Raw genomic sequence first — 27,047 nt, 5'->3', positions numbered from 1 at the left:
GGCAAAAGCTTTTTAGCCTTCAGAGGAGGAAAGGCAGTAAAAGAAAACAGGAAACTTGCAAATTCCCAGTGAATTCTCATTACGTCCCGGTATGATTTTTTAGAATCCAAGTTCAACTGTAATTTCGTGATTAAGCAAAACCAAAAGAGAGCCAGCAGGAGATTTACAAGATGATGCTAAGCAGGAGAATTCCAGATTTTCCTGGAAGCAGTTTTGTTATCCTTCAATCTAATAGCCAGTGGTGGATTTAATCTCCTCAAATTAGTCCCATGCTAATCCTCGCTAACCTCAAACAGAGGTCACTCATGTCCAATTTGAAGATGCATAAAGAACAGTTTGTAATTGCGTGTTTCAGGCCCACAGCTTGATGCTTGGTGATGAGTAATTCTCTTGCATGCTCTCTTCTCTGTGCATAGGATTCAAAATGTCTGCCTACAGTGCATACATCCACCAGACAGCTCGCAGTTGTATAAGCAAAAACTCTTCGTGCCATACCTTGTGGGCAACATTGATTTGAATTTTAATCCCTGCAGTATTATGTATCAGCATGCTGCTTTACATAAAAATATACCTGCAAAGTTTCAAAATGTTCTCTGCTCTGTTCTAACAACCCATCAAAAGGATGCGGAAAGACCAAGTGCATGAGCGACCTACTGGCTTGACAGAGCTAGCGTGTGACTTTCTATCACTATCATATCAAATCTTGGCTGTTTTTCTCCAATGTATTACAGGATTATGCTGACCTATGCCCTAATTCCCAGTCAAATTTGAGCTTGATGCATTTAATTCCAGGCCTATATTTTGCCAAAGCCAAACAAGAGCATTGGATATGCTTTTGGCTCTGTGTCAGCTCTACCTTTCCTGTGCACGAGGTTTATGAAAACGTTATAGTTGCTCAAAATGAACTCGGATCTGTCATATGACAGATTTGAGTCTAAATTTGGTTTCAAATGTTTATCTCAGAGCGATTCACTGCCACCGAACTGCAAAAACTGTCTTAAACCACAGAATAAACTTTATATTAATGTTGCTATTGGAGCAACATTTTTCAAACATTTTACATTCAGTTAAATTTTATTTATATAGTGCCAAATCAGAACTTTAGATTGTAAGGTAAAGACCCTACAATAATGGAGGGAAAACATGAACAATCAGAGGACACCTTATGAGCAGCCACTTGGCGGAAGTGGGGAAAAAAAACCTCTCTTTTAACAGGAAAAAACCTCTAGCAGGGCAAGACACAAACAAAATAGAAATAAATGGCCAGTACTGAAAACAAACCTACACTATAGGCTTCGAGTCTTTGTGAAAACAGACTTATCTCTTAAATGGCAGACACTGAGCCTTGAGCTAACAATCTGTAACCACTCTGCACTGGCTGATTTATCAAAATTAAGAAGAAATTTAGACTTTTTAAATGCTGGTCTGACAAAAGTTGAAGCATTTTTAAAGAGTTTAGTAAAAGGATCAATTTGCTTCTTGCCACAATGATAAACGATTGCATAGTACATTTTATAACTCATGCCATACAGTAAAGTCCTCAGCAGTAGTCACTTTTTTATTTATTTGACCAGCTGTTCAGCTGTTGTCAGAACTCTGTTGCTTTTATTTTTAGATCTGGATTGATTTCCCTTACAGTAAACGTTGAACAGAACACAGGCATATATTAATCATTCCTCTCCATCAGCGGGATGCTCAGACACACTGCTGACTGCACGAAACAGAACGTTGCTGATGGGTGATCGAGTAGGTGCATATTAGCAAATTGAAGCGCATGGTTCTTAGTTGTGACACATATCCTGAGCAAGGGGCCGGCTGTGTGCTACATGAAAGCTTTGCAAGTTGTGTGTTTTCTTTGTCTGCTTGAGTCAAATAGATGTAAATTCGGACCTACACTCTCCGCATTCCTTCCTTTGCCCAATTTGATACAATTCATGTTTTCTTAGAAGCCTTACAGTGAGATAAAACAACAGATTACCACAAAAAAAAGAAAGAAAGAGGCTGTCCAACACAGTTAATTCTCAAAAGAGAAGTTGGATGATCGAGTATGTGCAAATGCTTTCTTTTAATTATGAGAAACACTCTGTAAAGGCAATATGGAGACATTGTGTTTGTATTAGCAGAGTGCGCTTCAGTGAACCATCTCACACAGTTCAAATTTATCCTTACATATCTGCACATCACAGTGAAGGTTATCCTTTGTAATCTGGTGACCTGACCAGCGATCTACACCTGCAGCCTCTTCTTTAAAACCCTATTTGAAAAAAACAAAACAAAAAAACCCCACTCCTGCCTTGTGGCTACCTCCTGCTGCTTGCAGGCTTTTCAAAGTGATGCCGCTGCAATGCAAACCCAAATAAACTCCACATTGTGTTAATGAGCATCTACATCATTTCCTCTCTAGCCTCTCTGACTCAGCGTGACCCAAAGGTCACAGAGGCTTCCCAGCAAAGTGAGACTGTCCCTGGGAATTTGTGAGACCTCCCTGTAACCCTCGCGCGTCATAGAAATGTACCCAAAAAACTTCATCCTTATTTTTCACTCTTTTGCTTATGTATTAACTGAAAAAAGAAAGTGGAGACAGAGTGATCAGCCTTTTCCTATTTCTGCCTATGAGTCATTTGCAATTCAAACAGGGCCCACTACTTCCTGTTTTCTAGTCTTGTTGCAATCCTTCAGGAGCATGCACCTCCAGAAATAGATACCTTTATCACTTCACGGCTACCTTATGCTCTGTCGCTTTCCTTATTATGTCATCAGGCTATATGTAAATATGCATGCGCACATAACAGAGGGAGAGCGAATTCTGCTAAAATAAGAGTACAGATATAGGCAGCAGAAGAGACACTGGGTGCACTGAGACAGCCGTCCTGTAAGCTAGTGGCTAATTTTAGCCTTTCATGGCAGTGCACTATATCTCCCCATGGATGAGTTGAACCATAGAGGGATCTGAGCACCAGCTCAGCCTCTTGTTCTCTCCTCTGTTCTATGTGCGGACACTGTCCTTTATTCAGAAAGGTTACAGGGCAGTCACAATAGACCGGGGTGGAGAGAGGAAGATTAAAAGAGCCTCTAAAACACCTGGGGTTTGGTGGTGGTGGGGGTTTAACAGATGATTTTGCATACAAATGGCAAAACTGGTTCATATCAGCACAGCCTGAAGTCCATGCTCTTGCAGATCTTATTTGGGCTTATTTGGAACTAAATTATATGCAGTAGTAGTAGTGTTTTTGTTAGTGTTTAGGTGCACACAAGGACAGAAAAAGACCATAAATGACCAAGGTTTTAGATATAGAGATAAAGATACTGGTGTGTGTTGTACATATATGTTTACTTACCTGAAAATCCTTGATTTCTTGTATTATATACAAATGTAAACATTTGTCAGTAAAAGGAAACCCCCGAAACAAAAAGTTCATCAGTTCTCATTTAAAAAACAAGCGAAGCGACTATATGTATAATAGGTAGAACAGGTAATGTATGGGGAATGGAAAGACATGAACTTAAAATAGATGGTAATTACCTGAAATGTCTCAATTCAACAAACTGGCGAATGGGGCAGGTTTATTATGCAAAACGAACCAGGGGGCTGGCGGGAGGAGAGATTGAGCTTCGGTGTGAGGAAGATTATGGAATAACTAACCTGGAAATAAGTAATGGGTTTCTGATGCTAATGAGAAACTCTGAATTAAAGCCACAGCCAACCAGGCGTGAGTCAATTCTCTTCGGCCAGATCCGACGTAAATGAAACCGCTTTGCGCCGCAGACATGCTTACTCACCCCGCTGATGACTTTCTATTCTGAAACTTTCGGGCTCTGATTAAACAGCCACACCAGCACCGACACCTTTTCCAGCTCACAGCATTGAAACACACTTACGGGCTAATTATTCCAGAAGTTTGCACTTCCCCTCATCATTCACTTCACTTGCTCTGTGTTGCTCTGTGTTCAGTTATGAGCAGCTCAACATCTGTGAGTGCAGAGATACATGCGCACACACACGTGCAGGCACACACAGACGCTGAGGCACCCAAACACTTTGGAGGACAGACAGGCACACTGTGCCCTCAGCTTCAAAGGTGACTTTGTACTTTTGTGAGCGTTTTAAGTGTTTTTAATCTTTTTTTTAATCTTTTTGTGTCCCTGAAATACCAGTGCATCCAACGTTTGAGACTCTTACAGATCTAAATCTGGGCCGCTGTGTCTGTGTTGCTTACTGAAGTTTATATTTCTTCATAATGCCGTGCTTGCATTTGGCTTACGAATGTCAGAATTTGAATAAATGCTTTCGCACAACCAAGCAGATGCTGATGAGGTCTCTATCTCTCCTTTCTTCTGTCTTTCTCTTTGGCAGATTTTCCATATGACCTATGACCTGGCTAGTGCAGTGGTAAGAATATTTAATTTGATAGGTATGATGCTGCTTCTGTGTCACTGGGATGGCTGTCTGCAGTATCTGGTGCCTCTGCTCCAAGACTTCCCCCCTGACTGCTGGGTGTCCCTAAACGGTATGGTTGTAAGTATTACACACTCTTCTCTTTTGTTTGTTATTTTTGGATTTTTACTGTATAAAAGCTGTACAGCAGACTCGCTTTTTAACACCTGCCACATGTCAAGCCTATGGAAACAATCTCATTCCTATACAGCAGTTTTCTAAATCTTATTTTTTAATCAAAACCATAAATGAACAGATGTGATCAGATGTAGCCAGCTAACAATTTAAAAGTGCAGGGGTTTGTTGAAAGGGCCTTTTCTCGTAGCACTGAAATGTGTCCACCTTGTTTTCCCCCGTTAAAATACACTTGCTACATCATGCTAATACCACACCTGTACATGGCCCACAAAAATAGATAGCACTCTGTTTTATTATGTATGTAAACAACATGAGGACAGAGACACAAATATATTTTTGCAGATTTTTGTAGCACAGCTCTAGTTAGTCCTAAAATTACATTAGATTGTAACAGAGAGAGATTATAGAAATAAAGCAAAACATTGTTAAAAAAATGGGCAGCAAAGCGAAACATTAGTCTTTTTTGACAGTGATTTGGCCTCTTTGGTATTTCTTTAAATTACCACCCATAGACTTTATAAACAGTCATGTGAAAAATAAAGTTTTCACAGTCCTGTGAAAACCTCAGCACACCTTTACTGCTTCACTAGGTAAGTAAACTCCACAGGCCTCAGTTAGCATGGTAAAAGTTGCCAGGAGGAAGCTTCTTGTCTCTAAAAAGAACACGGCAGTATGGCTTAGGTTTGCAAAGCTTCATCTTATCAAGACAAGGTGAAAGATGTTTGATAATGCACAGCGCCATATTTGTTGTAAAGCCAAACACAGCACATCAGCTCAAACACCTCATACCAATTGTCAGGCACGGTGCTGAAAGGGTGATGGTTTGGGCTTGTTTTGCAGCTACAGGACCTGGGTATCCTCCAGTCACTGAGTTGACTGTGAAGTCCTTTGTATACCAAAAGTATTCTAGAGTCAGATGTGATGCCATCTGTCCATGCAAAGCACCAACTACAACAGAATGGCTGAAAAAGAAAGGATTCAAGGTATTGCAATAGCTTGAAGTCTAGACTTCAAGCTATTGCAATACCTTGAATAAGGTGTTTTTTTTAAGTCCACCCTTAAAACTCACCTGTTTAAAATTGCTTATGTTTAAACCTCTGCATGCTTTTAACTTTTATCTGTTACTCTTATTATTGTGTATATTGTGTATTTGTTGTACAGTGTCCTTGGGTGCTCTGAAAGGTGCTATTTTTAAATGAAATGTATTATTATTATTAGTAGTAGTAGTATTATTAATCGTCAGCTGGTGGTCTTTTCACAATGTCTGGTCATGTTATAGTTCCAAAATAGGTTCAAAGTGAAAGTTGCAGCAGTGGCATCTGTCACCTCAACATCATTGTTAGCCCTCCTAGTAATAGAAAGTTTCTCTTTGAGAATTAATATAACTATTATCCTATCACAATAACACAAAATATCTCATCTTAAGTGTCACTCAAACCCGCTTCCTCTTCCTTTTAAGTCTTTCTTATTAAGACCTATCCTACCCAGCTATTCAGCTTCAGATGAAAAGACGAGAATTTCTGTATTTGTCAGACTAATATCAGAGATAGGACAGGGACACTATATGTCATTGTAAGAGTCCTATGTGTTAAGATTACCATCCCACATATGAAATAGAAATTGGATGTACAAAACAGTAAATAACTAAAAAAGGTTGCTGTTTTTTTTTTTTGTTTGCTTTTTAAATATCCCCAGTAATACTTGTCTCTGTATGTGGAAAATACTTTGTGTTCACTAACACGTGTTAAACATATTAGTTGTCATTGTTAAAAAACAAACGAATAAAAAAAGACACATGTATTTCATTTCTTCTTTGCAACGATCTGATCTGTATTTCTCACAGTCTGGTTATTGCCGTCATACTGCAACCAGTTTAAACCAGGGACAGGGAATACAGCAAGCATGGTTGCTGTATTTGTTTATGTTGCATAAACAAATACATGCAAACCTCAATGAACTGAAACAACGTCATTAAGGAGCATGGGCCAAATATCCTCCACAGCGATGCGAGAGACTAACAAAACCATACGGAAACAATCACTTCAAGTTATTGCTGCACTTCAAGTGATTTTCGCAGCAATGAAAGCTTTCCTTTTCACGACTGTAAAAATGTAGCATAATGTTACACGTTACTTTGTGTATTACTGTTTTTTGTATTACTGATTGTGACTGTAAATGTAACAGTAGAGTGAGTGGTGATTGTGGAGTGTCTTGCGGCCCTAGGTGAAAATTCACAATATACACGCTGACGTAATCTTTCTAGTTACGTGTATCAGTGTATGAAAAATGTAAGCCAGTGTGTCCCCTGTGTACAGTAGAAAGCTGGACAACTGGACAGTGTCAACACAGCTTATGTTTGATTTCTTTGGGGACTGTCCCCTCGTTTGGACTTTTTCTGTATCTTTCATCTTCCCTCTTCTCCTCTTGAGTTGAGGTCAAGCGGACTGTGCTTGCCCGTTTTGGACTGATGTGAGCGCGTGCAGACCTCCTGGGTAATGCTGATTGTAAATACTCCCCCGCGGAGCTCTTTTGCCGTCTCCTCTCCCTCTTTCTGTGACAAACATTTCTGTGCTGCACGAGCGCACGAACTGTTTAGAGGCATCATACCGGAGGTGCAAATGTCAGCTTTTATAAACGTCACAGCTCTCATCTTTACTTGGAGGCAACGAGTTGCCCAAGTGCGTTTGATACCAGCTAGCATGTGTTATTCATCCAAACAGACATTATCCATCTCTGTTCGCACCAAAGGAATTTGCACTGATGTAATTTCCCACAGAACTGTCACAATTCATCCTTGTTAATGGTAACTACGGGCGAACATCTCCTCAGTAACCCAGATTCTTAAACTTCCTTTTAAACAGCAACACTCTGGGTTCATAATTACTTGTCGCTGTAAAACTTAATGATAAACATCTCCTTGCATGCACGCTGCGTGTTGCTGATCTTACTGAGAATAAAGCTGGTACATCCTCCTTCTATGCAAATCAATATCAAAGGGAGATGGTGTACAAGCCTAATTTGGTGCCCCCCGTGTGGCTATAGCTGCAGCCTGCAAAAATTGCCTCTAAAACAAATAAGGCATAAATCAGTGCTAGAAGCCTGTGGGTGAGCTGTTATGACACGAAACCCTTTCTCCAAGCTGTATTCACTTGTATGTAGCTAAAACATTGCAAAGATGGCTTTGTATGTTTGTTTTACACTTTCTCTGATGGGTTAGCTACTTGCTGGTGAATTGACACATCCTAAACTCTCTCAGGCAGCTTTCTTGATATTTCTTCAGGAATAGATATCCAGGCTTCTTGAAGCTCTTCTTTGGATATTAACTACCTTTTTGTTCTGTTCTCTGTTATGATGATCCCACACTGCTTCAGTAATGTCTGAGCTCTAGGGAGACCAATCCATCTTGTGTTTTCCCATCCTGATATGCTTTTATACTGTATCAGCACCGTGTTTGGGATCATTGTCTTTCTATAAATGAAGCCACTGTCAATCAGATGCTTTATGCATGATATTGCAAACAAGCTCAAAATCTGATGGTACTTTTCTGCATTAATTCCATCGCTTCCATCAGATCTCCAACACCACTGTTGTACCTCTCTCCTGACCTCCTCTTGCAGTCAGTCTCAGATGGCTTAACAAACAGAACAAATGGAAAAATCGCTTTAAAATGGCCATGCACAAATACTCAGGGAAAAAGCAGTTTTGGAGACAATAGGTCTCCAAAGCGTGGAGACCTATTGTCGAAGAGCACTTTTAAAGAAACAAATTATAAAGAAATAAAGGGGTCGTCTGAATTCTGCACAGTGCTGTATATTATTTACAAATATTCATACAAATTTGCAAATCTAGTTTGGGTCATCAAATATGTATTTGTCTGTAAGTAATGAGGGCAATTTTTATCCCGCTGAGCCGCTTACAGCTGAACCAAATTCATCTTGCCCTTTAAAAAAACATTAAGGAGCATATGAGTTCATCAGTGAGTGCCAGTATTATGTTTGCTTTTACATTTAACCAAAATAACTCACAAAGAAAACCACGAGGCATTTTAGAGGTAAAATCTGTTTAAGCCAGTGGTACTGTAGATATCTGCACATGAGCATAGTGTTACTGATGGTGATGTGGCAGAATGGGCAATTTGCAGAATCTCTTCCCTGTGGATCTGTGCAGAAGTGCAAGCCTGTGCACTGACTGCTGTCTGGCAAATCCAAAGTGATAAGGCCAGCTCGCATATGGGATTCCTCTTCTCACACCATCGCAATGCATTAGCATTCACAAGTTGAAAATCAGGATAAGGTATCTTTTCCTCCGTTTGCTGTGTTTGCTGCAGGTATAAATAAACAATACAGTTAAACGTTGTCATCAAGAGGTTTGCCTTTGTCTCTGTCCAAAAAAGGAGAGCTTTAAAGCCATATATTGCATCATATTTTTTTCTGTTGTTGGCTCCGTGCTTTCAGTCTCCAGCTGTGAGTAGAAGAGTGAGGGCAGCAAGGGCTGCAGATACTGCTGAGTGGTGCTGTGCACAGTCTAGGCCTGTTATCTTCCTGACTAATGGTCTGAGAGTAGCTTCTTACTCTTTAGAGGCCGCATTTACTTAATCACCAAACAAGATAATGCTGCTGTCACTATGTTGGCTCATGTTGGAAGGTGGTGGGCTGTGGTATTGGATAGGCTGTTGTACAGCTTAAAGATGCATGTGGTGGAGCATTTGTGAGTGTATGTGTGTGCCTACTGTTCCTGGCCAAGCTCATATCAAGAGAGAGACAGCAGTAGCCCTGCTGAGGGCTCCTGTCTCAGAGAGAGCTAGAGGCCAAAAGACAGGTGGATATACTGTAGGTAGACACAAGGGGGAAAAGGGAAAAAAGGACAGAAACGCCTGGCTAACCATGCACAACTGCCCTTCAGTATCAGTCACCCTTCCTGGCTCCTTTTATCCATGGACCACCCACTTCATTTCCTTCCATTTCTTCTCAATCTCCCTGAATGAGTCACTTTCAAAAGGCGGGCTCAGTCCTGAATTTATGAATTAATCAGATGTGTCACCCTCTTCCCTTCTTTCACATCACACTTCCCCTCAACATACACATTGGGCTTATGGAAGGAAAATGCAAGACTGCTTCAGTCCCTATGCGAACAGCTTGTTTTTGGATTCTTTTTTTGGCTCTCGTTGGTAATCATTTTTTGTTAGCTGAAAGAATTGTGTGCTATTTGTCAACTGATACAGTAGGATGGTTTAATCAAGCTTGTGTGAGGGTATTTGGACCACAGCTGCTGAGCTTTCAGAGGCTGTTGTGGGATCTTAAAAAATAAAGTTCTGTTGTGAGGAGAGCCTTGTGAGAAGACAAAGAAAAATCACCGTACCTCATTCATCGTAAAGATTGGGTGGAAAATCGCAAAAGCAAACATTTATAAATTGGAACTATCTTGATAATTGGTTAATAGTTCCCAGTTTAAGCAAGAATGCCAAATATTGCCAAGTTTCAGATATCCAAAGGCTTTTTTGTCTGTAACCTCTGAGAAGACTTCTGCCACGAAAATGTTAAAAAAGAAAGAAGAAAAGAAATGGCACGTGTACCACTGCCAGTCAGTAAAGTTGCACTTTAGATCCATGATTGTCCAGAATTGATCTTTGACCTATTAGATATAATAATCTGCTGCCTCTTCTTTCAGCTGCTGCCTCTAGGGGTCGCCACAGCAGACCCTCTCAGCTTATCACTTCATAATTTCATACTATTTGACTGTTATATACAATATGGCCATGATTAGCATTTGAATTGTGGCTTCACGGTTAAAAACATGTTTTTTTTCTTGCCACAGTGACCTTGACCCTTGACTACCACATATCTGATTGGTTGAGCTGAAGTTAAAGTTTGCCAAAATGCCAAAATATGAGGAAATTCCCTCAAACCTTTGAAGTGATTGTGCGTTTACAAGAAAGGAGCAAACAGAGTTACACACAGATGAATCTGAAGATATGTCTCGGGCCACATTACTGGTGCCAGTGCATAAAAAAACTTCTGTAGAGAGATGAAGTCCATTAGTACTGCTACAGGTGATGAACATAAAAGCTCACGAGACAATGACAACGCACACAGTGAGATACATCACTGGGCGCGCTTTTTTTGGTGTCGATGCAGGCCTGCACATCCCTTTACTCTGTCATCTGTGTTTAAAGGCCGCCGTGCCTTCTGTGCGCTCCCAGGGAGAACAGCTTGCAGTTTGATTATGCAATTGAAAAATGAATATTGCGCATTGCTTCTTTTTTTTTTGCCATTCAAGGACTGTTTGTTGGGTTTAGGGAGTTAATCAGTGATTAAATTAATCAGTTGAGGCAAATTTGCTCATTCACTTATTTTCTCTGCAGACACGCACAGGCGCAAACAAAAAAAATAAAATGTTAAATAAAACTAAAACATATTTACAGGGCAACCAGATCTTGCTACACACTCTATTGAGTATAATTTGTGCTGCAGTGAAACTAAGTATCAGTGCAAATCTTTGGGAGTCCAGATGAAAAATAAGTTTAATTGCTGTCATTTGTCCTCGGACTGTTCTCTTTTTTTGCAAAATTGTGTTCTTTGCAGCAAGGCATTACATCCTGTTAGTCTCATAGTTTGTCAGTATCAACAACAACCAAAGCCTCTGGGTCGCACTGAACACGAGGATAATGGTGAATCATCAGCCGCCTTCCTGGTCACGTAGCCGGTTTCATCTTGAGAGAGAGGACTGCTGATTCTGTGACTAATTAATTAAAATGCAAGCAAGTGGTTGCAAGCGTGCTGTCAAAACAACGAGCACAGTTAAATTATAGATACTTTGAAGTTGCTGGTGCTTAAACAATAGTGCGGAATTGGGATCGCTTTAATGTGTGTGGTAATGAAGTCTGAACCTGCGCTGCTGTTCTTACGGGGCTGCTGAAAGATGAATATGTAGTGTCTGATGTGTTTTCCTGCTAAAAAACAGAGCTTAATTATATTTAGAATAATGTTAGAGGAAATGAATACATTTGTTGTGTTGGCAAAATCTATATCAAGGGGGCTGTACATTGTGAACTATAGGAAAGCAACTAGAAACTGCTTTTTCTGCACTGATAGTGAAATGACTCACTCTTCCCAAAGGAAGGCTGTACAGAACCAGCCCTGGAGATTTCTAGTTCTCATCACTCTTTATGCATTAGATAAAAGTGTGCATGTATCTGTCCTTTTGTGACCAACCTAATCAGACAAAAAAATGGGTGCTGAGCATGAGTGCCTGCTGTAATCATAGCGCACTGCCCCAGAGCTGTGACTCACATGCCGTGATGGCAGTCAAAATGCAAATTTAAGCAATCACACTGAGGAACAGCAGTGAGTGAAGAACAGCGAAGTGAAAAGCGGTGATGCTGTTGGTTTTGTTATGTTCGATAAAAAGCTCCTGTAAAGTCCACTTTGCAGACATCATTACCACAGTATCACTTCAGTGAGACAGCTCATGTTTGATATTATTTATCACAGCAGCAGAACATAATAGAGTTTGGCGTCTGGGATCCGAGCTCATCACTTCCCGTAAATATGTCACGTATAGAAACGGGGGGCAGCTTACAAGGTGGTTGCTGGGATGCTGGGGTAATGGAGGGGTTGAGACAGCAGACAGCGATGCAGGGCTGCAGCAGCACTGACGTGTCAGAGGGAAAGATGGGAAATTTTGCAGCTTAGATAGACCAGCAAATTGGCAGGTTGTGTTTGGTGTACGACACGAGGAGAACGAGGAGTGTGTATGACGCAGTTCGGCTAAAGCCTGACTGCCTGAACTAACTTGTGGGCTTTGCTCCATTTGTTAGGAGAGAATTTTCTCTCTGCCTCTGCCTGGTAAAGCCGCCTTTGGATATTTTGCTTCTGTGTCTCCCAGATGTCAAATCGTAACAATGGGCAGCTGGAAACGATCGTGATGATCAGTTCCACATTTGGAGGACTCACAATAATCCTTCATAACAAGCTCCATAACCTGCAGTGCCCCAAGCACGCAGCTATTATCCCCACTGCTTTAATGTTACAGTGAAATGTCAACTCAGAACTGAGCTACTTCTGAACAATTCAGTCTCTATCAGTCTGTTTAAGATAAAGAAAGAGTGAAAATTTGGCTTAAGGAATCACTAAAGTTGGTCATGTGATCCATGCTTCTTTTTTTTTTATTAAAGATTCACTGACACTGCACTGTCAGAGCCAACTTACCAATGTTATCAGTATATTCCACAAAGCAGCTGTGGAATAAATTTAATGCCACGTTTGACTGCCTGAGTTATTTGCTCATTATTATATGTCTTTGGACATGGGAGAAGGAAATATTCGCAGTTATTATACCTCGTGATATAATAAATGTGAGCTCAGCTGGTCAGTTTGCCTCATATGAAGAAACATTTTTATTCATTTTACAAATTGTCTACAGGTCATTCATGATTGTTTGACTCCTAATTAATTGTGCGTTACAAGTGATAGACCACTGTTTCAATCTGATTAGGTAGGCGGATTAATGTAAGCAAGAGGATGATAAAGCTAATTCTGCTATTTTGGAGAGGTTTATGTACAAACATTGATGGGAAATAAGGATGGACAGCGAAGTTGAACAGACAGAAACTGTGAGGTTAGTCCCCAGGCCCTTAATGCCCAAAGCTCTGCAGAGATTTCTTTGTTGGAGCAGTTTACATGCAGAGAAAAACAGCAAAAGGTGCAGTGAGTCATTTCGGACTTTGTGATATCATCTGGCAAAACCATGCCTCTGTTTTTCCATGCATACAAATATGTCAACACAAACACAGCCCGTCGTTGCTGAATAAACACTCACCCACCATGTGAAATATACACGTGTGAAAGAACATCTAGGACCCAAACTGCATTAGTTCCAGGTATATGGTTGGGTGACTTTGTTCTCTGTGTGGAAATACATTATTGTGTGTATGTGTTGTGTGCTACAGTGGACGGGTGCTTGTGCTGAAATGCTAGCTGCAGATATTTCCAGTACAATGAAAGCCACGATCCCTGTCATGGACTGCTGACCTGCCACAGCTTTCGCAGCTGGGATGGCACCAGCTTCCTACATCCCTAAGTGGGATAAGGAGTTAGGTGGATGGATGGATGAATGGATGGATAGAATATTTGAACCTAAAGGTAATATTTCAATGGTTTAACACACACACACACACACACACACACACACACACACACACACACACACACACACACACACACCATATTTTATTGATTATCCTGTTGAGTATCATGTTATAAAAATTGAACACGCTGTAATTGATAACAAATCCTGTAATCAGTTCTGGAGGAAACAACTAATCTGTGCTGACATAAGAACTGATGAGTCATCCAGGGCTAATGATTTGCTATAAATGTGCATCTGTCATCAAATTCAAGTGGGATTCACTAATTCCCACTTGAATAACTGAGTGGACTCAAGCAGATCAGGCAATGGCATGGCAAAGGGGACAAAATGGGCATGATGGCATGTGACACATGGATCTGAGGCAAATGGGGGAAAAAAGAGACTATCTAAGTTTCCTATTTCTATCACTAGCTGTTCTGCTGTGTGTGATAGGTATTCTGCATGGAGTGCTTCCTCAGCACTTCATCTTTGCAGGAGGTGAAGCTTTTCGGGGTGTCAGCAAAATGTCTGTGAGCACAAGCTTTGTACCAGGGAGTCTGTCACATTTGTCTCTAGATAGTGGATTACTGAGTTTCACAGACATGCAGTAACTGCAATGGGCTCGCTTAGTTGCCCACTAGAGATTTTGCACATCTCCAGAGGGAAAAGGCATACTTTCACATTAGACATGCTGAGACTAAAAAAAAAAAGCAGGAAAAACAGAAATGAGGGAAATCTGAAATGCAAATGAAAGGCCTTTCAAGCCATGTCCTTGCATTGTGCTACTACCTGATAATGTGGATTACTAAAATTTAAGAGGTTCTGCATAAATCTCTGTTGAAAGCGACTCCTGATAAGATTTCATACTAAAAAAAAGACTTTTAAAAGAAATAGTCAGTGACTATCCTAACACTGCCAGTTAGGTTGGCTCTTTATTTACAAGTTTTAAAGAAAGAAAGAAAGCACTCAATTAATCAGTCAATCAATAGCTGATGTCCATCTTTTGCTCTGCATATAGACTGGTTACCTGCATGATATTAAAGCATATTTTCTAAAACTAACGATGACCATTTAAAGTTCTGCTTCCATGCATTTAAACTTTTATCACCAGTCTTCATCCACCAAGCAAGTTCTTTCCAAACTACTTAGTCTGAATTATGTGGCTCCTCAAAAACCCTTCTGGACACATTATCGGATAACAGTGGACCCATGAACCCAAGTTGCACTATATGGACAAAAATACTGGGCCAAATCTCTTAATCTTTGACTTCAGGTGTTTTTACTCCTATTGCCATGGGGGTATAAAATCAAGTAGATTCAGTGCGGTCTGCCGTCACATTTGTGAAGGAATGAGTCATTTAAAGAGGTCACTGAATTTGGGTGAGGTAATACAAACAGGATGCCACCATCGCAACAAGTCAGTTTGTGAAATTTCTTCCCTTGTAGAAATTCCACAGCCAACTGCACGTGGTATTTTTGCAAAGTGGAAGTGTTTAGAAACCACAGCAGGGTTAATCTTCTGGCATTAACATCAGCACAAAAGTGCACCAGGAGCTTCATGAGAAGCATTTCTATGGCAGGGCAGCTCCTTTGGGTGTAATGTGTAAGTGACCCAGTACTTTTGTCCGTATAGTCTGGATACTGGATACATAGTTTAGAAGCTGTTTTTTTTAACCTTTGCAAAGCTGAACCGCTTCTCACCCTTTGATAATCTGTAAAATGAATAAAGTAGATGCAAACAGAGAGAGAAGGTAAAAAGGTAGAAAGTTCATTCATTCAGTAAACCCATAAGGTTCAGAAGCATGAAGATTATGTTGGCTGAGTGTTAGTGATCCATCAAAGGAAAGTCTGTTGTTCCATTTTTATCTGCCGCGGAGCCTTTCTTCCTTGTCTTGCTTGGCAGTAACTCCCCCCAAACCTCCTCTGTCTCTCCTTCCCTTTTTCTTCCCCTCTGGTTCTTTCAGAACGTTTCTTGGGGTAAGCAGTACTCCTATGCCCTCTTCAAAGCCATGAGCCACATGCTGTGCATCGGTTATGGTGCCCGGGCACCCGTCAGCATGTCTGACCTTTGGGTCACCATGCTGAGTATGATTGTAGGAGCCACGTGCTACGCCATGTTTGTTGGCCATGCTACAGCTCTAATCCAATCACTGGATTCCTCACGGAGGCAGTACCAAGAGAAGGTAAGAGTCCTGCAGTGGCACACACAATATTAAATTCCTGAGATTTAAAAGAACACTGGGTATGATACATGGTATGATGTATGCGTACACATCTTTAATGGTTTGTTGTTTAAAGGTAAGTTAAGCTAAGTACTACTGAGATGGTCTCAAAGTATTAATGTGATTTTTTTCTTTTTTTGTGACTCTGTAAAGTCCTGCTCATTGGAGCTGGATTTAAATAAATTAGCCCTCAATTACACTGTGGACCAATAGGTTGAGCTCCCACAATATAAATATAAATATATCCGCAGCGATGACTAGGAAAGAGGATTTCCTACCTACCCCCAAGCAGATCTCTTAAGGTCAACAGGGTGATGAGGTCTATGACATAAGCAGCCACCTCACTGTCTGTATGCTGCCAGTGGACACATTTTATTTTTCCCTTTTCCTTCAGTTCCTATTACATCATTATATCTTCTTTCTTTTTTTTCACGTAGAGGATGATTATCCAGCATTTCAACTGAGCCACCATCTGTGATCCCGCTGTGGGGCCTGGGCAATTCCCAGAACACCCAGCCATGACTGATGCGCTTTGTGTTTGCACGCAAGAAGCAGAGTTTAACTCCCAAACTTTGCCTGTGCTTATGCTGCAGAACGCATTGTACATACCACACTATTGGGCGTGGGGATTAGTCCTCTATGGTATGTCTTCATCCACAAACAAGTTTAGGATTAAGATAACTTAATCTTTAACTTACAGGATGATGTAAGAACAGTTACATCAGGTCACACTGATTTTGTAAGACACTCCTTTTCTTCCCAAAGGAAATAGTTTTTTTTTCCAAATATGATATAAAGACAGTGAGTCAGCTGAAATGCGATTAACAGAAAGCGCTAATTATCTTGTCTTAGTACATTCTTATTTACTATGACATGCTGTGTGTGTGAGAGCTGAAACAATTACTCAGAAATTAAGTCTTTAACAGTGTTTAATGCAGGGTTTATTCTTCAAGCCATTTTTCACCCAGTAATGGAGTCTAATTCCTGCATTTCAGTATATTTTTTATTTTAAGCATTTGCTACTTTTCCGTGTCAAGAGATATCAGAAGTGGCAATAATTAAATAACTAAAGACAATAAATCTTCATATACAAGTTGTTCAGTTTGTTATTTAAGACAATTTTTCAGTATTTGTCTATGATTTCAGAAAAATTATTTAGATATTATTTAAATAGAAAGCAATTAAACAGATTAATTTAGAATATAAGAAATAAAACTGATGTTTTCCCTTTAAGTTTTCATCATTTTTTAAAATTATATTATGAAAATGGGTTATAATGGGTCAGGAAGTTAAAAATATTATTACCAATTACTTTGATTTTTCCCGCCATGTAATTATTCATCTTTTAATAATCTATAAAAAATTTCATGTGGTTTAACAGCACACTTTTTGACTTCCTGAATTCAATGAATGTTGATCATATCCATCCACTAAGCGAGCCCTCCAGCAGCTTACATCCCTATTGAGTTTATCAGAACATATCCACACAAACGCACACACAGAGGCACGACTGGACAGAGGTACAAAGCACACATTATTTATCCTTCCAGAGATGTAGTCATAATTCTTATCAGAGCATTGGTAAAGTCACCTTGGCTATTACAGGACGTGCTAAAATACCTCTTCGTTAATTTACACCTTGCTTATAAAATCATTTAGCCATTGTCGGTTTATTCAAGTGTGATGGCCCGACCTTGCCAGCTGTCCTCATGGTCAGTCCAATCTAGAGGAACATCCCCCTCGGTGCGTTTTGGCACCACATTGCAATCTTACATGTCACCTAAAACTTGAAATTAAAACTGCAGTTTCTATTGTCTTTGCAAAAGTGTTATCACAAATCCGCACAAATTAGTAAAATGCACATTTATCATTATCAATACAAAGTGTTGTTTGACACATAAATCAGATCAGATGAAACAGATTCGAAGAACAAGACAGCAAATAAAAGGGCTATAATAAAAAAAATTAATGGTATGCTGACTGATCATTAATATGCAGATATAATTATGAGTTATATTCACAGCATAGCAAAAAAATTTTTAAAAATCATGACGGCAGGTTGCCCTCAGCAAACAAGCGAGCCGTGCCAAGTCACTGTTTGAATTAGTGGCACATCTCCAGCTCAGTTGCTCCAAAGCAGATGTACATCACACACTATTTTTAATCTACATCCCTTTCTGTCCCTCTAACGTCACCCCAGGAATCGAACTGACAGCTTCGGGGCCGCGAATGCCATGTTCATGGTAACGGAGCTCCAGTGTGGAGCCAGGTTCAGCAGGGGCTGATTTGCTGCATGGCTGTGCATATCAGTGGAGCAGGCTGCAGAGCAGCAGGGATGGGTTCAGGGTGCTGAGCCTCTAGCCATTACATCTATCACTGCCACAGCTGGAGGGTTGGAAACATGGATGGAGAGATGGATGGGGATGCGAGGTTATAAGTTATCTGAGGCCGGAGGATGTTTATGACAAGAACATGATGAGCAGTAAGAAAGTAAAGTGATTGTTGTTGATAGGTTCTACTTAATTTCCAAAAACTCAAAAACTAATTTTATCCAGACTAGGAGAAAAGAAAAAACAGACCAAGCAAAAGCTATAGAGAAGAGAGGAAACAGAGATAGTGGGAGGAGAGGGAAGGAAATGAGGGTTTAAAGTATGTATGATATAGAGACATGTCTGCTGTCAAGCCCTGGTGCTGCCACAGTGCAGCTGAGTTGCTCTTTAAGATATGTCCAAGATGTCCCACATTTCATATTTCGGTCTGAGGTTCATTGCAAAGCTAATGTAACTACCTCCCTCCTCTGAAATATTGCAAAGATAATTAAATAGTTTCAAAACAAGTTTCTGAAACATAAATGATTCTGTAAAGGAATACTGTGACCGTGCACCCATCAGATGTCAAACACAGCATCTTGCAATTACATTTATGTCATGCAAGCACTACAAATGGGGTTGCAATTAAATGCATCGTCCTCTGCGTGACACAGATGGGTATCAGATCAATTCCTGCTCAATAAAAGAAGCGTTGAGCACATACAAAGTGGATGAAGCATTTCAAGTCTTTGCACTAATTGCCTGCCCTCTTTAAACTGTCCTTCACGTCTTAGGACACATTCTGCAACAGAGGAGGTTTCATCATTTTACATAATGCTGCTAAACATATATTTATGGGTGATGTTTAACTTTGCAAATTGCAGTGCGCCTGGGTTAAATTAGATCCACAGGAATGCCCCAGGAGTGCCATCAGCCAGGAAAGAAGTGGGTTCTGCCAAGTGGCACATCCCAGTGTGGGTGTTAGTCTGACTGGGCCCTGACTATTTCTAGAGAGAGAACGAGAGTGAGAGAGAGAGGGGGGATAAAGAGAGAAATGGATGAGGTGGGATAATGAGGAATGTAGTCAGCATTTATCTAAATTGCTCCTTTAGAAAGTAATTAACCAATAAAATTACACATCTGAATTAATATGAGAATGGAAATTAGTCATAATGAAAAGATAATGTGACGTTAAAGCTGAAGGCCCCATATCGAGCCTAAAATGTGCCCCCATTGCCTTACTCTGTGCCCCACCCTGACCACCCGAGTCGAAATGGACCGGTTGAGCCCCTGCAGACACCTTCTGACTTCGGCTGTGTGAACTCAAAATAAATCAATTTCCCGCAAACAAAGCTCTGGTCCCTTATCACCTTTCTGCAGCCGGGTGAGAAATCAATGAGGGAGGCACTGGGACTCGAGTGGCTCCTCTCGCTAACAAATATCGTTTTATGGGGCTGCCTGCGTCACATTGGTCAAAGCCTCTCAAACTGAACTGTCCTACCAGCCTCGCAGCTGCTGCTGGCTCTCACCTCTATTCTCTTTGTTGAGGTTCATTTTCAGGTGTTGGGGCTTTGGCCGTGCTCGCCGACTACTCTAAATAAATGAGCCAAAGTTTTTTCTGTGTTCTTGTGGGTCAGTACTTGCCTGCAGGATAATGCAGCTGGACGTTACACTCCTGCTAATTTTTAGTTAATTACTGGAAACAGGATGTAGAAACGGGATCTTTTATCTTAGTTAGCCAGAAAAACAGAGATGGCAAGTGTACAGACTCCCTCCTCGCTCCTTTTTAATGTCACACCATTATACTTTTTTAAAAAAGAAATTCTACTTTTTATAATTCGTAGCATCTCAAAATGATTTATTCACTGTATGTCCAGCTAAATCTAAGGACTTGAAATATATTCTTATTTGTCAGAACTGTATTTAAAGTGCAGACAGTTCTCTTCTCAGTTATTAAACAACCCAAAAACCAATGCAAATTATTTGAAAATTATTATTTTAACATTATTTGCATATTAATGTGATAGTAGGTGAAAATTAAGTTGATTGTAATGATGAAACTTGAGCAGTTTAAGGTGCTCAAAAATGACATTTTAATGTAAACAAGAAAAAACAAAGACAGGAAAGGAAAGAGGATAGCAATAAATCACAACACCTGTCACCTCACGATGCTCTATATTATAAGGTAAAGACCCTATGATGATATATAACGCGGTCAAAAGGAGAATTCTTCTTTGAAAATTACCCAATATCCTCTTATGCTCCTGGATACTAGGTATGCCTCGCTTGTTCACATTGCAGCATAGCTCGGTTGCCTATTAGCACTGGGCTTCCTGCATCGGTGAGATAATCTGCTGCTACCTTGGTCTGACATAGCCCCGGGCCTGTACTCGTTCCTACTTTCTTCACCACCTGCCTCTCTTGTTCTGCCTCTCCCTCCCCACACGCAGAACCAGGACATGGCACTGTGACTGTGTGAGAGCACGCCTTGTCCTCAATACAGAGACACAAATATGCACTCTGTGTAGACCACATTTTTGTTGCTTTGCTGTTTATTAAAGGTGCGATTTCCAAATAAATATAAAACTCAAGACTTTACTGGGGCTGCTTTAAGATATCTGATTTTTTTTTTTTTTACATGTTAAGCTGTTAAGTGATGACTGTTTTTCTTTGTCTCTTCTAGTATAAGCAAGTGGAGCAATACATGTCCTTCCACAAGCTTCCAGCAGACATGAGACAGAAAATCCATGACTACTATGAGCACCGCTACCAAGGGAAAATCTTTGATGAGGAAAACATCCTGAGTGAACTCAACGACCCCCTCAAAGAGGTGACACAACATTTTAGAAGCTCTCTTCTTGAGTAACATTTAGAAATCTGTAGATTTTTCCTTTCGAACGCTCTGATTTTATTTTTGGAACCTTAATAAAAAAAATAGACACTGAAAGGTAGGTGTCACAATGTCTTAGTTTTGGAACATAAGTTAGATCTATTTTTCTTTTTTTCTGAACATAAGCAGTGAATCTTTATTTGGGTGCAGCACATTAAACTGAAACACCTGTCATCTCATCTTACAAGGTCAGGAAGAAAAAGAGCAAAACGGAGTCTCCCCAGGTGAAACTTGACTGGCTGAAAGTCAAAATAGGAAAACATTTCCTACAGAAGCACCTCCTGTGCCTCTCTTTCACTTGTGATAAACTCCAAGAGCTTGTGATTTACAGAGCTGTTAAACAACTGCCACAGAGGTAATGAGATAGAGCAATAAAGGTTACTGTGACGTCAAGCACCAGTTTTGGTCCTTGGACGACCTCCCCCATAAGCACATTACATGTGTAATTATGCAAAGGGATATTAGGGAGCAGCGGAGTAAGAAGTGAATGTAGGATAAATGTAGTGTAGGAATCCTGACCAGCTCTCATAAAGCCCCATTAAGTCACCTTGCAAAGTTATATGCTCAAGAGATGAATGCTACGGTGTGCAGAGTTGCTGCATAGTCCCAAGCACTTACAAGAAAGGTGCAGGGATTTAAAGGGACAGTAAAACATGGGCTTAGTTCAATATGTGCACTAAGCAAAGGTTAAATCCAGCTTAAACTGAGAGAGATCGATAATAGCAAACATGGTCACATCAGAGCAATTTCAGTAAGTCTTACATTTTGTTGTAATTTTATGTACAGTGTTAAAAAAAATAGTTAGACCACCTGTTATACAATCAAGAAATAATACACATATATCTTAGAAAAATATTAAAATATTTGAGAAATCTGCCAAAATTCACATTTTTATGCCTAGATTGAGTACAGATTCTTCATCATCAAAAACCATGAAGCAATTATTTTGAACAAGGTTTATTTCTTTAATTAATGAATTATTAATTGGTATAAACTGAATGAGTACCAGTCGAGTAAATTTAATTTAACCAGATTGAATAAATTATTTTTAGCTTCGTTTGACAAAATGTAACATTTAGTGTTGTACTATATAACAAACTACGTGGAAAAATTTTTTGTACATATTTAAACTTCTTTTTGTAATTAATCAGTTATAACACTGAATCACCAAAACTCATTTTCCTGTTCAGGGATGTAAGTAAATGATTGTAATTTGGCATCTCAAAAATAATAAAGGGCTTTACTACTTTTTTTTTTTTATCTTTTTTTGTGAAACATTATATATTACAATTTCAAATAAATAGCTGCATCTACTGGTTGATGAACCATTACAGAAGCTAACAAAATGATATGTGTGATTACTAGTACTGTTCATTTAAGGCACTCATGGCATATGCCTCAATCTGAGTGTCGGTCTAATAAATTTGATAATTACTGGAGATTTTTTAATATGAAAACCTAATTAGACACCAAAACTTGACTAAGCTTTATTACATTACAAGACAGTGTTCGTCTGATTCGTCATCTGTAATTTGGCAGCTTTGACTTAGTGTCAGCTGACTGCACTTCTGTTCTAATCAGTCTATCCAACAACTGAGGCGCCGTGGTTTCCCCCATGTCAGGTGTGCAGCCTGTTTCCTCTCTGTTTCTAAAAGTATGCGCTTTATTTGATCTCCCATCACCAAAGTAGGTCACTTTACTGCTGGTAGAGTAATATAACCCTTTATTACTTTAATAGACACTTAAACAAATACCACGCTATAAGAAAAACAATAATTAAGCTTACCTACATCTTTATCACAATAATCACTAGGTCTGCTGGGCACCGCACAGTTTAAGCTGTTGTGCACCTCATCTGTGTGCATTTGTCAGAGCAACAGTACAATTATGTTTTGCTGTTCAGCTGTAATAAACCAGATGATTAAGTATTTTGTGGGAGGGAGCAAACTTCTCCCATAGATTTCCATTCCACTGAGTGCTCTGATGAACTGCTGAAGGCCACTACATTGGCATGCTTGGATGACGTAAAAACTGGTGAAATAATCGGAATGACTTAGTTTGATTAATCTCTTTCTGTGAGCTGTTTTTTTTAGCCGAAAGTACCTGAATGTCCCTTTCACTCAGGATCTTCTGACCAGCAGATTATAGCGCTTACTAAGTTTGGGGTTTTTTGTTTGTTTCTTTTTTCTCAGCATATTTTGAATAAATTTCCAGTCTAAAAATAGAAAGGTCTAGTCATATCAACTATTGTCCTGTTTGTCATTGTGGTATGACCACTGCCTTCTTCTGTTTAAAATACGGTATAGTATATTTTACCCAGAGTGAACAGCTCGGTAGGAGATTGGGTAAATTGCTGAGGTTAAATTTGGGGAGATAAAGAGCAACAATGTAGAGCTTTTCCACAGCTCATTTAACGAAAATCAATTAATGTGGCTGTAAACCTGACCATCATCAGTAAAGCCAGGACACTTTCAGACAGACTGAAACCTAAGTGGTTCTGATTGTATGGACAATCTGTGGGGTCCTGACTTAGAGGTCAATTTGGGAACTGAATTAGCTCCACTTCGCACCACTCAGGCTATGGTAAGAATGCCGAATCAGTTAAAGCATACTTATAACTGATTGTGGCAAGCCAGTTATCACAAGTCTGCAAAACAATTATGCTGCTACTGCTGCTGTAGGCTTAAACGAACTCCAGATTTTGTACGGACTTCACTTGGGTTACAAAAACAAAAGATGTATATCCTATGTAAGATGATTCCACCACTATATACATTTTTACATTTATGTCAGAATATTTCTACATCTGCAGAGCTTTTCCAAATTTCCCTGCTGGTTTTAACTTATTCATTTGGTGAACTGTAAAGATCATCCTAAGACAGGCGATCCATCAACATATTGAGCACGGGCAGACTTCGCTTTAAAGAAAAAAAAATGTGTTGCATTCAAGGACACTGCAACATCCAATAATTGATTGTGAGCTCCTAAAAACAGTATTACATTGATTATCTCTGGTAGCTGACAACCTGATGTACAATGTAGACGAGCAAAGATGAACACGAAGGAAAACAAGGACAAAGTAACCTTGACAAAAATAATATTAAAAGAAGAAGAAAAAACACGTTGTGATCAACGTTTTTCTAAGGTGACTTTCAGACTGTCGTAAAACAAGAACATCTGAAGCATGTATAGGGATTCAATACAGTTGAACTAGATGAAGTTTGAAGCTAATCGGCTAAAATATGCTAAACCAGAGTCCACACAGCCTAATAGCCAGACTGTTTTGCTGCTCTGTCTCTCCCCCCTGCTCCCTTCCTCGCCTCTGTCTCACTGCCTTTTATTCTCTGCCATATGACAAATCTTTAAATAGGCATAGCCAAACATTGTTTTCCCATGAGGAATCCTGACTGTGCATGAAAAGTGCTTACTATCGTATTCATTAGTTCTGGTGCTTGATTGAGGTCGGAGCCGTGGCTTTACCTGACACCGGCTTCTGAAGCTTAGTTAACATATTTTTTGCCCTCGTGGAGCCAGCAAGCATTTCAGAGATTGGTTATCTTTCTGTTAATGTCCTGTTGTCAGTGGAGGGGAGTTATCCCTCATGTGGGGTCAACAACACATCGCTGCAGATGCCAAGTGCCCCAGCTTTCCATCTGCACAGCAACAGAGATGTGTGGGTAAACAGACAACAAGCTCCTAATCTGCTGCTGGGTCTGAGGGGACAGGATGGGCCAGAGAGATGGCCTGCAGCCGGCACCAGAGGGCAAACTCATCAGGATATGAATTGCGTGCCAAAAAGTTTCTTCGCAGGAGAAATGGAAAGTGCTTTAGGAGCATTAGGGATAAAGCAGCAATATGCATTCCAATTCATTTATGTTTGCAGATACTGTGAAGGCGGCAGAGATGAAAGATTTGAGGTGGTGTTCTGTGTCAGGCTGCCGAACTGAAGCCCATTTTTCACTTTTGGGTTGAAATAACTGAATTATTGATGGCATGATCTCATCTGTTAAATCAACACTTTTCTCTTTTCTTTTTTTCCCCCCTCCACCAGGAAATTGTCAACTTCAACTGCCGCAAGCTTGTGGCCACCATGCCTCTGTTTGCCAATGCGGACCCCAACTTTGTGACGGGGATGCTGAGCAAGTTGAAGTTTGAAGTTTTCCAGCCCAACGATTACATTATCAGGGAAGGCACAGTGGGGAAAAAGATGTACTTTATTCAACATGGCGTTGCAAGTGTCATCACCAAGTTCAACAAGGAGATGAAGCTGACTGATGGATCCTATTTTGGAGGTAAGAAATGTAACTATAAACACTGGAAATTGAACTTCAGTTGCTTATTTTGATTTGTTTTCACATTAAAATCCAAATGTTAGCTACATATTCCACTGTGCTTCTTACATCAATGCACACTGTGTTCTTATAGTTATACCATATATACGAGACTAGCCTGAGGCCTTTAATGCTTTTTGAAGTTAAGTTATTGTAAATGTAGATTCTCATTAACCACTGTTGGATGTTAGTCAGCTTTCGCTGTTACGTAACCTCTCATCTGGTTGCTGGAGTGGGCCAAGGCGTGGATCAGGCATCCCTTAGGACACACAGAGGTCCCTCCCTCATCCTCACACACACACACACACACACACACACACACATACACACACACACACACACACTTAGGCGCACATACATGAGCATGAACTCCTCTCACCCTATCTATATGTTCCCGCTGCATTCACTTGCCACGGTGTAAAACAAGGAGCAGTTTCCCAGTTCTGTCCTCTGCTGTGCTCTGCTTCTTCCTCTCTCTTTCTCTCGGCACGGTTCCCACTCCCCATCCAAAGCGTTCCAGATATAATTTTTTAAATGTCAAATGTAATTTCATTGCACTTTGTTTACTCCGACAAAATCCGCAGGCAGACATTGTCGTATCTCTGAGAAAGCAAAGCAAAGTTTCCTATTTTAGAGGTTCTTGCATATTTTATCTCCTGAGTTCATCCCCACTATGGAAGGAGGCTGACGAGTCTAAGAATACCTTCACTTTGGTGTGTCTGTTCCATGCAGTTCACGTCTCAGAGGCGAGCCATGGAATGAAGCGAATCAAAAAAAAGAAAAAAAGAAAAGAAAGAAATGCATCGACTTTTTTTTCCTCCCCTTGCTTGTTCAAAACACAGGAGTACTGACATACATCAGTTAGAAAAGATACCTGCTTCAGATATGTAGTTTCACATATGGGTGGCTTTAAACTCTGCATTAAGTAATGTGGTGATTTGCTGGAAGTGCATATGTGTCATATTCAGGCTTTGTATCCTCTGAGGCTGTAACTCAGAGACATTTTGCTCAGTGACACAGAGCAAGCAGATCATGTTTATGAAACTAAGGTGAAATGTCAGGATAACGCCTTTGGCCAACTAGGCTCTAATAAAAGGATGTTAATAGGATGTATTTTTTTTTCTACACCCTAGAGCCTAGCGTTGTGCTACAGTCAGCACAAACACCTAAGAAAATATTAATTTTCAAAAAAGAAAAAACATTAATTGAAAATTAAGAAAACAAATTAGGAAGCTGGAAACAGATTGTGATTAGCATTTTTAATTAATGATAATGCTACATAGTTGTGTGAGTAACCATTTGAGCTTTCGCCTAAAGTACAATAGAAATAAGTAGCAAATAGCAAACTGTTCAGTCAGTATTAAGATGAAGCAGTTCTTATGAAGACTGACCTCGTACGATCATCAGATTGCCCACCCCCAAGTTTAGTTAGTATTTCAAAAAGATGGAGGGTTCACAGTGAACGATCAGCATCTAATATAAGCCTAATTATAAAAATGAAAATATTAATTAAGAAAATACACTAACATTTAATGAGTCATGTAATAAATTAAATTAGGGATGCACTGTAAATTGTTCACCCAATAAAAAGGGGTG

At 39.9% G+C, this 27,047-nt stretch overlaps 1 protein-coding gene across 1 annotated transcript in view; it reads left to right on the top strand.

Moving 5' to 3' along the window:
• hcn1 (hyperpolarization activated cyclic nucleotide-gated potassium channel 1) overlaps positions 1-27,047 on the top strand; it is a 74,025-nt gene that overhangs the window by 32,848 nt on the left and 14,130 nt on the right. The window contains exons 3-6 of the mRNA XM_085358355.1: positions 4,355-4,516; positions 15,664-15,882; positions 20,914-21,060; positions 25,172-25,412. Of these exons, the coding sequence (XP_085214481.1) occupies positions 4,355-4,516; positions 15,664-15,882; positions 20,914-21,060; positions 25,172-25,412 (769 nt within the window). The remainder of the gene's footprint in view (positions 1-4,354; positions 4,517-15,663; positions 15,883-20,913; positions 21,061-25,171; positions 25,413-27,047) is intronic.

This window comes from Diplotaxodon limnothrissa, linkage group LG7 (genome assembly GCF_057381915.1).
Source record: "Diplotaxodon limnothrissa isolate DT_005_m linkage group LG7, D_limnothrissa_male_GT1.1, whole genome shotgun sequence".
Taxonomy (NCBI): Eukaryota; Metazoa; Chordata; class Actinopteri; order Cichliformes; family Cichlidae; genus Diplotaxodon; species Diplotaxodon limnothrissa.
This window is presented reverse-complemented; position numbering and strand designations above follow the sequence as displayed.